Here is an 11506-nt window from a genome sequence, read left to right on the forward strand (position 1 = left end):
TTTCATTCAAGTGTTAAAAGTGGAAAACACAGTGGCTTCATATTTAGCTGGACTTGGCACGGTCAGATGAAAGCGTAATGGCCTTATATTGTTCTATTGCAGCGAGTTGATGTCGAGTGAGCACTGCAAACATGAACAAGGAACCAGGTTAGCAAGAAGTGTGGATATTAGCAAGAATAACACCAAATGTGCTAACCGCCAGCACCTTAACCCCTCATCTTCTTAGGTGATAAACAACATTTGTGAACGGCAACATATTGCTTTTCTACTTAAAGTGAGATGAAGGTGAACATTTAGGTACATTGTTTCGTCAAACTTTTAATCCTTAGATGTTTCAAAGAAGGAATTTCTGCAGAGAGAGTAATGACCTAGAGCCACTTGTAGAACCAGAATTTCTGACTGATGTCACACTGGCATAGGGCCAGTTTGGATGGTCTTTGGGACTCATTTGGCAAGTACACATGACCTCGTACCGACTCATAGTGTCTTTTATCAACACAGGAATATATTATTCATGCACAACTACACTATATTAATTTTATTTGAGGATTCATTTGTTGTGTTTTCAGTTCAATACACAAAAGGTTTACTATAGTATAATATAATAATAATAACAATTGTCATATGGAGCAAGCTAGTGCTCATGTTCGAAAATGGAGTTCATAATCCACAAATTTCTATATTAATTTTTATTATAAGCAGACTATTAACACTGACTGCTTGATTTTAAAAAAATCAAAATTTAATTTTCTCATTGCTTCAGTTTCACCATGCCATCCGAACGCAATTCATGGTTTTCGCAGTGAACAAATCTTGACTTGATTTGGTGACAGGGTGAAAAATATGCTGCTCAAGTCCAACTGTGTTCTGGAAGCTTTCGGGAACGCCAAGACCAACCGAAACGATAACTCCAGCCGCTTCGGGAAATACATGGACATCAACTTTGACTTCAAGGGAGACCCCATCGGAGGACACATCAACAACTACCTGTTAGAGAAGGTGACCACGAAAACAAACTAGTAGACAGCAACTAGATCATACTGGATCTTTGTCTCAACACTAACCCACAATGCCGTATGCTGACACTTTTAACAATGCCTTTGTGATGTGGTTGTTTCTCTCTCTCTCTCTGACAGTCCAGAGTGATTTTCCAGCAGGAAGGAGAAAGAAGTTTTCATTCTTTTTACCAGGTAACAGCGTGCATGCATGTGTGTGAGTGTGCTTGTGTACCTGTGATCTGTGCAGTCATAACCATTCATGCACATCTTTCGAATTCTCAGCTGCTGAGAGGAGCTCCTGATTCTCTCCTCCGATCTCTTCACGTCCAGAAAGACCCCACAGCTTTCAGCTACATTAAAGTTGGCGGTCAAGTCAAGGTTGGCACTTGTCTGGTTATGATCAGTGATTTCAGTTATTAGAAGATAGAAGATATACATAAAAAACATATAGATATACATGAAGTAAGTCATGCTTTTTGATCATTTATCTGAGTTTCAATCCCATCTATTTTGTCAAGTGCTAGCAGCGACCCCTACTGGAAATGTTGCAGTGAACATTGAGACAGCCAACAGAAGGCGTGACACAAACATAGTCAAATTAAATCACATTTTAACAAGGAAAATTTTGTGTAAAAACAAGTCATTGTCACTTTGGTATATGCTAGTTGTGATGGTGGCTGTTGACATTAATGTACCTGAGACCATTTTTTGAAATGGTGAGTGGATCTCTACAATATGCTTGCTGTGAAAGGAGCTTGTGAGCCTGGAAAGTCGGGACACCTCTGCGTTTACATTTACAGTTTCACCACCTAATCCTCAGCTCTTGAAGATATTGTTTAATAGGTCTAAATTAAGACTCTGGCTCAGGCAACGTAGACAGAAACCACACAAACATCTGACATCATGGAACACAAAACAACACAGAACAGCTGAAGTAGCAGTTAGTGGTTTGGTTGTTTTCCCTCATTGTGCATCATATTCTGATATAAATTTAAAAAAGACTTCTTTTGTATTCATGTGTCAGTGATCAAAAGGGTTTGTTTCTCGTGTGGAACAAAAGTTGAGGAAGTTTTGTTCTCTCTACAGTCGTCCATTAATGATGGTGCAGACTTTAAAGCTGTTGCAGATGCCATGAAAGTCATCGGTTTCACTGTGGATGAGATCCAGACTGTGTACAAGATCCTGGCCAGCATCCTGCACCTGGTAAGAGTCTTGAGATTTAAAGTCTTTTAAAAAACACTCCAGTTCTGAGCTTTTACATTTACATTTTGGTCTGTCCTTTAATTTTTCTATTTGAATTATTTATCTTAACTGAAATTCAATTTTCATCTGTTTATAATTACTTTAATTTGCTCTATTGGCCATGTTTTTTTTTGTTATAACACATTGATCACTGTTAATTTAAAGGAGAGTTTGTTTTAGTCCAACAATGTAAATTTAAAATAGTCGGATTGTTTTTAATCATGACTTATTTATGTTTCATATCTAAAGTCTGTGTAAATATCAGAGCTGCAACGATTATTTTGACAGTCGACGTCACAAACGACCATAATGATTAGTTGACTCGTTGCCATATGACATATAAAGGTTGTTTAACATGCAATTCCTCAAGTATTTAGCCATGTCTTCTCTGATACGCAGATTTCTGACAGTGATACAATGTGAGTCAATGTCGTCTGCATATTTGCAGTGTTGTAAATACAATATAAATACGTGTAAATAAAAATGTCAGTTGTTGAAAACACTTTGATAGTGTTAAATGGTGTTTAGAAAATGTATGAATATTCATTTAATTCATTATGACTATTTGAATTACAGCTTCTCTGAATGTGGTGTGAAAGGAAAATTATCTGTCAGTAATGAAACGGTTCCACACTTTCGCGATGGTCACGTACCTAGAGCCATTTCTCCCTTCACTGCGGATTGTGCTAAGAGAATGATGACGACACATCTCGTTGACTAATAAACTAGTTGCCAACTAATTTATTTGATTATGTCGACAAGTCTTTGCAGCCCTAAAAGAAATTAATGTATGTCATTTCTTATTCACTTACTCTAAATGTTAAAAAATAATACCTAAGAAAATATGTCTTTGAATATTGAATATTTAAATATTCATTCTTGAAAGCACAGTTTGTGCGAGTTTGAGTGTAAATGATAATGAATTTATAAAATGCATAGAATTGTGTTTCTCCTGTCCTGTAGGGCAACCTGACCTTTGGTGTCGATGGAGATGTAACATTGATTGAGAACTCCAAGCTTGTTTCGGTTATCGGTGACCTGCTGACCACTAAAGAGGAGAATGTGGAGAAGGCCCTGCTGTACCGCACTGTGGCCACGGGACGGGATGTCATCGAGAAGCAGCACACGGCTCAGGAGGCCGGTTATGGACGAGACGCTCTGGCCAAGGTTAGACCAGAAAAATGACCCATGGTGTTTGTCTGAGGTTACAGACTCTCATTTTGGTCAGTGAGGTCGGCACCAGAGTGAGTCACTTTGTTGAGACTTTGCTGAGTCATTCTAAAACCAACACTGCGTTGGATTCCTTCATCCCAGTCCAAACTTCGTCATAGGAGTACTCTTAGGCAAGGCAGTGTGTCACACCCTGGTGGTCAGTGGATCAAAAAGCACCTTCTGACTGTCAATTGACAAATATGCGGCTGAATAAGTATCAGCTTTTTGGGGAAGAATTTGTCATGTATTGTCATATTATTTACATTATATTATATATTCTATTATATTTATATTCTATTATACATATTATTATATTATTTAACTGTATATCTTTATATTCATGAAATAGTGATGGCAGATTATACATGTTTATTGATCATCTATGATGACTCACTGTCCTCAGGCCATGTACGAGCGGCTGTTCTGCTGGATCGTGGGGCGCATCAATGATGTCATTGAGGTGAAGAGCTATGACGCCAGAGTCCATGGGAAGAACACGGTGATCGGGGTTCTGGACATCTACGGTTTTGAGATTTTTCAGAACAACAGGTCGATAATCTTACATTCTCATTTAAAACCTGTTACGAAATACTGCTGTAATTAATATGAGCTCATTGTTCATTTTTGCATTTTCGACTGCAGTTTTGAACAGTTCTGCATTAACTACTGCAATGAGAAGCTGCAGCAACTGTTCATCCAGCTGGTTCTGAAGCAGGAGCAGGACGAGTACCAGCGAGAGGGAATCCCTTGGAAACATGCAAGTCTTTTCTTTTGTTCATCCACTGACTCTCTATACACACACACACACATCTCATAGTGGAAATATACTGGTAATATTCCTTTTTTTTCAATATATACCATTAATGATCCATTGTTGCTTTGCCCATTTTGTTTCAAGCATTATTCTTTGTCTGTGGTTCCAGATCGACTACTTCAACAACCAAATCATTGTCGACTTGGTGGAGCAGCAGCACAAGGGAATTTTCTCAGTTCTGGACGAAGCGTGCATGAATGTGGGAAAAGTCACCGACGAGGTCTTCCTGCAGGGACTCAACGGCAAACTTGCTAAACATGCTCATTACACCAGTCGGAAGGTAGGGAGCACTAAACATTTGCTTGATGTTTTCTGTAAATGTAAAGCTGTCATTTCAAATCAAATCGTTGCTGGTTCATAAAACTTGCACTTAAAGTGTGTATATTTAGTAATGACTCATGTTCATCGGCAAGTCACCAAGACTGGTTGGTATAACTTAATAGGTCTGCTAAAGCGGTAGTTTCCTCATTTAGACACAAGGGGGCGTCATTAAGCCGAGTTTCTCCTCGGCGCAGGTTCAGTCCAGTGACGTCACCTTCAGCCAATTACAGTTGGTGTGAGTAGTGCTCTGCTGGTTATCACCAACAGGAAGCTAAAGGTGAAGAGTGAGCAGTGACTGAAAAGGAGAAACAGCTGTACGGGGAAATTAATACGAACAAGTGCAGGCTGCACTATCTGCATCTCCTGGTCCCCCTGCCATGTTTCCCACTTCCCTTTTTTTTTAATTCATCACCATCACTCATTCAAAAGGTTCAGCCGAAATTGGATGGAGAGTCAGACATGTGACAAATACGCCTGTATTTATCAAGGTCAGGAGACCAGTTGAGGATGTTTCAGGTCTTATTTCTCATTAAGGTTTACTACATACAACCCAAATGGGAAGTAGAGAATGTCTTTGAGACTTTTGTTTATATTTAATTCTCATCAGTTTATTTGGAAATTGGACGTGTTTCTTGCTGATTATGGGCTTAAGCACAGCTTATTTTTGTGTAAAACACTTTTAACATTTATGCAGAATACATTTTTTGTGTACAAGGATTGTGCCCAAACTTTGTTCGCTCAGTATTACATTGAAATTTCATGATGTGCTTATGTGTGGCAGCGTCACTGCTAAGAACCGAAAGAGAAATCTGTATGAAGTATGAGTCAGACTGCTATTCCTGTAGATGTTCCCGTAACACAAGCTGGTGTTGATGTCTTTACTTCCTCCAGCACAGACTAATGCTCTAATCGTCGCTGTGTAGGGCTTGTCATATTCTTCACTCCTTTCACATTTGATGTTTGTCTCCTCACATGTGCAGCCGCTTTGTACATGAGGTCGATCATGTGTGCTGCCTTGTCTGAATACACGAGAGTTGGACCAGTTGTGTCAAAGCAGATCTCCTTGGACATATGATTATACCCACCACATAAAGACAGCAGGTGCAACACGTTTCAGTCTCATGTGTTTGTCCACAAGACTGGAGCATGAATGAGCAGACGTAGAGGTTTTTCTTCCCTCCTGAGTGAAACTTAATCGTCTAACAGCTGCGCCTCAGTGCAGCCGACATGAAATACAAAATCTGTCTCTTCATCTGTTGCCTGGATTGGTTCCTGAGGTCCCTGCGGTGAGCTATGACAGTTTTAGGGAGGGTCAGATGCTGCTCCTCAGGTGGTACCTTACAGGCCGGGGACTGATGGAGCATGGTTGAAAAGAAGTGTAACAAAACCTTGCTCTTAAGGAAGGATCCACAAAAGCCAGTAATTGTCGTAAGGGAGTGCTGAAGTCTCATGTGGGTTGGGTAGGAAGAGGTTTTTTTGGTATCCGACTGCTCTTTGTATGTCTGGTATCTATTATTATCTTATTATAAGTATCCATTTTGTCTTTGGCTGCATGTATCCAGCCAGACAAGTATTTTGTGATTGCTTTGCTAGTTGAAGAAAAGCAGCAAAGACTGGATCATGTAAATAAATGAGCTGCAGTCGACAGAGAATTCTTGCAGTCTAAATTGAGAGCACTGCAGAGTATAAAAGTAGAAAACCATAAAAAGCATTCCATCGAGAATGGTTCTTTGGCCATGAAGGTGAACTTGTTTCATTCGGAATATAATCGATGACAGCCATTCATTCAAAATAACCTTCGATAGGCACACATCATGACAGTTGACGCTCCGAATTTAAATAAGAATTCTCTTTTTCTTCTGGTCAGGATGTCAAGGTTGTACTTCCATCAGAAAATTGACTGTCAGCATTGGGTGCAGCCATCAGCAAGTTATGTATTATTAGGTATTTCTACTGCAGCATGAAATGCTTGCTTCTGTCAAAGGGGCATGTGTGACCCAGTTCATTCTCATTTTGTGGAAGGGGAAACTATCTAATAATACATAATGTACTTATCTGGTGCAGTCTGATTTATCAAACCTGGGGGCCATTTAACATGTTCAAAATATTCCAAATGACAACAGTGGTTATTTCTTTCCTTCTTTGACAATAGACTTGCATTTCCAAGGTCCCTGACTTTGGATAAAAGCATCTGTTAAATGACAATAATGTAGTGCCACGGTTTTCAGTGGAGAGCAAAACATGCTGGTCGGTGTTGGAGCGGCCCCGGGTTCAGAATCTTAGCCACCTTCTTGGATAAAAAGCGACCTCCTGACATTGTTCGATATCAATCTGCACAATTGGGTTGTTTCCATTTAATTGCCATTGGAGTTGATTGATTTTTTTACCTTTTCTTTCTTCCCTCACTTCACACTGTCACAGTGACGCAACATCAAATGCTTTTAATGAAGAAAAAAAAAATGAAACCATGCTGACCCATTGATCCGGACGGATGCACCACAGAAAATGGGAACATTATGTTATATTCTGTCATTCAGAGCATGCCCTGACCACTTGTGTGGTCAATTTCCTGCCACTTTCACTGCCATGCTGCTTACCTGTTACGAAGGAGACAAACAGTACAGACAAAACAGTTGTCTCTCAACTGGTTGACCCAGTTTTCTTCTGCAGTTACCTGCTTGTCCCGCGTGCCATAAGACGTTGCACCATCAAACATTATATTCTGTGGCTTGACGTTGACTCTGGTGTTCATCTGAATCGCAAATGCAGCACTAGTGTTTGCAAATTGTTCGGGGGTAGGTTTGCTGACTGCGCCACTTTCAAGCTTCACAGTCATGTTTGCCTGAAGCTTCCTCCATGTTCACTGCAGTTTTTACTGTCGGAATGAGCAGACACAGCATTTCTATTGCACCAACCAGGGTGGGAGACACTGCTACTCTGGGTACAAAATATTATGGAATACTGGTAAATGAAAGTGATACTCATCTGACCGTCAACTAAATTATTGACACTGATAACCACAAAGGGTTCAGCTACATTGTTGAGCCCTGGGACTTTTCTGAGCCCTTCACTGTTTCACATCTCTTCATTGCTGGCGTCATGTGTTTTCTTTATGTTTCTATTGGAAGGAGGATTGCTGTCTACTTGAAACCTTAGAGACTAATTCTGGACACACTCTAAGGGAAAATGAAAACTCACCTTTCAGTACTTGGCTGAGGATTTTCTCTCAGATGTGTGGGCGGATTTTGGACGACAACCAAATGACTGATTCATTCAAGTGACATTCTGTGGCAGTTTGTGTGTGATTACAACTGCTGATGACTCATTTAACAATTGTTCAAGGCTTAAGGAGATTTCTTTGTTCGGCTGTCTTTCCAATTCATGACTGCATCCAGACCAGTGAAGGTTCTGATCCAGAGGTGGTGGCAGTGACTGACACATTGAATTACAACGTGAAGACATTTCACTCATTCAAACACATAGAAACTTGGAATATGTCTTGTTTTGTTCAGATTGCTTTACAAAGGTGTAAATCGCTACATTTGACCAGATGGATTTTTCAGGGTGAAAACTCGAATGCATGTTTAAAAAAACCCAGAGACCTGAAGGCACGTTTTGTATATGTATCCCTGCAGGTTTCTTGTTACATGTTCTGTTGGTTTTGTTACCCATCACTCCTCATTATCTGTCTCTCTGAGCGTTCAGTCTTGTGTATGCTAATCACCTTCCGAACTGATGCAAACACAGGAAGCTTCTGCTCAGCTTCTGATGTCAGCATTTTACCACGATCGATTCACCTTCACGAGCACACACGCTCGAATATCCTCATGAGCTGTAGCCTCTGAAAGCTTCAGTCGTCCCACACTCTCCATCAACATCTCCACTCTCCGTTTGCCGCTGTCTCCTCTCATCACGCCAACTTCCATTTCTCCTCTTAAGCTCCTGTATCATCAGCTTCTCCTGCCCCCGCTCTCCCGCCTCATTCGTCACTGTCTCACACGTTCTTTTATGTTGCGCTTTATCTCCTTCCAGCTCGCTGTGAGACTTTATTCGTGTCGACAGTGTTGGCGGTAATTTCTGCTCCAGAGACTCTGATGTCGCTGCTACGTCAGTTATTCAACTAATCATACCAGGACTTCAGTTTAATCTACATGGTACCACTTTAAGAGAATTTGGCCACAAATGTGATTGCTCTAAATCTCGGTGAATCGCACTAAACTTGTGATTAATGGCTTTTGTGTCTGTTCTAAATATAACTTTAAAGTAGGTGTTGTCAACACAAGAGAGGCCAATAATGCTTCCCTCCTGCAAACGTTTGTTTGTTACAACAACCCAACATGACACTGTCAAGGTTCAAAAGCAGGCTAAAAGCTCGACATTTAAAACATTAGTAGCTCCTCTTGTTTTAGATTAAATCTTCCTTTAAGTTGCATTTATACATGCACAATATATTAATTAATTATATTAATTTAATTCTAATAATAATAATAAAAAAAATTGAGTTAACGCAGCTATAGTGCAATTAATTAAAATGTTTTAATCTATCTAAATAGAAAGCATGTTTATTGCTGAAGTTACGTTTCAACTAAACAATATTGTGCTTTCGTAAAATCGAGAATATGTTTTTATGATCACATACTAATAGAATTGTACGGTAGTTCCACTTGGAATCAAAATGTTTCTTCCAGAGCCACTGCTTTTGGGGGGATTTTCCATTTCCATTTATCGATGCTTCATATTGTTATGTCTGGTTAAGACTTGCAGTGCGCCACTGACTGAAGCTCAGTCTGGACTGATCCGAAAACACCTACTATCCACATCAGACCCTGACTGTGGAGTCGTGGTTGTAATGACTTAATGACACTATACAGGAGCCTATCGATGTGACTCGTGACACTAGATGGTGGTCGGTGCTAACTCCTATAGCTGAGCCTTCACAATGTCAAGCTGCGGTCGCCATGTCATTGCTTATTTTCATGCAACACATTTCGTCCAATCTAACAATGAGTACAGGCACATGATAAGCAGCAGGGGGGCTCAGGGCTCAGCTGCAGTTCCATGTCTGTTTTGTTTTAATATGAAACAACTGAAGTGTTTTTGCTAAAGAGTCCCTTCTGACATCTGCCTCTGTTTCTCTGCAGCTTTCACCAACAGACAAGAGTTTAGAGTTTGACAGGGACTTCCGTATCCGACACTACGCTGGAGACGTGGTGTAAGTATCGTGAATCCTGATTTAAACATGAGAAGATTCTCTGATCTGATGAGTTTTGTTCTGCACATTTCTGAATCCCCCCTGCAGCTCAAGTCAGACTGAAACTTTCTTTCCATTTATTTTATCCCTGGCAAAGCACCGTTGTCAGATATATTATTTTATAATGACTTTGTATTGTATGTATTGTACTCATTGTATCATGTAACTGGTCTGCGGAAGTGTTTAAAGAACCTATTGTGTGGCGTTTTTCTCTCTTCAGTAATTATATGTCACATGCTAGTTGCTTCACATTTAAAAAAAATGTTTCAAATGTTCTTAATGTTTTTAAATTCAAGTTTAAAACAACTTGATGTTGGCAAAATGGCTGCCTAGCTCAAAACATGACCATAAACTACAAAGAACTACAAACATGGGGCATGAACTGTGCATGTGAATCTCTTCTGGTTTCAGCTAATCACTGGAAACATATAAGATGATAGAGCAGCTGAAACAGACCTGTTTGGGAAATTCAGTTGGAGTGGTTTCAAAATCAATTTTAGCTAGAGGTCTCCATGTACGATAACACTCAGATTTGAAGTCTATGTGAAATTAAAGTAAAGCAAATGCACAATGCAATTGTGGCTATTACTTCAGTCTACTTACCTCAGTACACACACATGCCTGTACGTTCTCTCTCACACACACACACACACACATGTTCTAATGGCACTTTTATTGCACCACGTCCTCTTAAAATGACAGAACCACTTTGTGATCCACCAAAGCACTTGGATGCTTCTCAAACGCTTCAATCAAACCCACTAATCCGCGTAAATGTGCTGGGAGGAAACTGAGCTCATCTGTGGCAGTGAAGTGTGTAACAGTCAACATGACCACAGGCTCCGTTATTTAAAGGAAACGTTCTCCCCAAAAACACTGTCATGAGCTGTCAGGTGCCAAAGCCTGTTTCAATACCTGGTCATCAACATCTTGGTCCCTCCTTGTCAGGTACTCAGTGGTGGGTTTCATAGACAAGAACAAAGACACACTGTTCCAGGACTTCAAGAGGCTGCTGTACAACAGGTACATATTGAAAACCCTATCATCAGGTTAACTTCATTCCGCTTCTGAATAATCATCTGTTTCTCACTTAGTTCTAACCCAGTACTGAAGGGAATGTGGCCCGAGGGCAAGCTGAGCATCACTGAGGTGACCAAGCGCCCACTGACTGCTGCTACTCTCTTCAAGAACTCCATGATCTCCCTGGTGGAGAACTTGGCCTGCAAGGTCTGCAATGATTATCCTTCGAGAGCTTGAGGATGTGAATTCCTCGTGTCTCAGACAATGTAACCCCTTGAGTGTGGTGAATTAAGATAGATGTTGGCTGATTGTACCTGTGCACCCCTCCCCAGGAGCCATACTATGTCCGCTGCATCAAACCCAATGACGTGAAGTCGCCGCTGCTGTTCGAACACGAACGCTGTCGCCACCAAGTGGAATACCTGGGTCTGCTGGAGAACGTCCGAGTGCGACGGGCTGGATTCGCCTACAGACAGACTTATCCTCGCTTCCTGCAGAGGTAACACATTCTCTATAGATTAATAAAAGTGCCACAATCTCTGGTTTACAGTGAAACTAGTTCTAGTTTCAGAGTGGCGTTTACGTAGCGGTGGAAGGCTTGTTTTCGGAGTAGTATCATGAAAAATACTATTTGTGTTTCCAAAGGTG

At 40.5% G+C, this 11506-nt stretch overlaps 1 protein-coding gene across 1 annotated transcript in view; it reads left to right on the top strand.

Annotated features, from left to right (window-relative positions):
• myo1d (myosin 1D) overlaps positions 1 to 11506 on the top strand; it is a 49767-nt gene that overhangs the window by 13031 nt on the left and 25230 nt on the right. The window contains exons 4-15 of the mRNA XM_053853549.1: positions 834 to 999; positions 1137 to 1190; positions 1281 to 1376; positions 2085 to 2201; positions 3204 to 3407; positions 3856 to 4001; positions 4095 to 4209; positions 4376 to 4546; positions 9729 to 9799; positions 10787 to 10861; positions 10933 to 11065; positions 11191 to 11357. Coding sequence (XP_053709524.1) covers positions 834 to 999; positions 1137 to 1190; positions 1281 to 1376; positions 2085 to 2201; positions 3204 to 3407; positions 3856 to 4001; positions 4095 to 4209; positions 4376 to 4546; positions 9729 to 9799; positions 10787 to 10861; positions 10933 to 11065; positions 11191 to 11357 — 1515 coding nt within the window. The remainder of the gene's footprint in view (positions 1 to 833; positions 1000 to 1136; positions 1191 to 1280; positions 1377 to 2084; positions 2202 to 3203; positions 3408 to 3855; positions 4002 to 4094; positions 4210 to 4375; positions 4547 to 9728; positions 9800 to 10786; positions 10862 to 10932; positions 11066 to 11190; positions 11358 to 11506) is intronic.

The sequence above is a fragment of the Synchiropus splendidus genome, chromosome 1 (assembly GCF_027744825.2).
Source record: "Synchiropus splendidus isolate RoL2022-P1 chromosome 1, RoL_Sspl_1.0, whole genome shotgun sequence".
Taxonomy (NCBI): Eukaryota; Metazoa; Chordata; class Actinopteri; order Syngnathiformes; family Callionymidae; genus Synchiropus; species Synchiropus splendidus.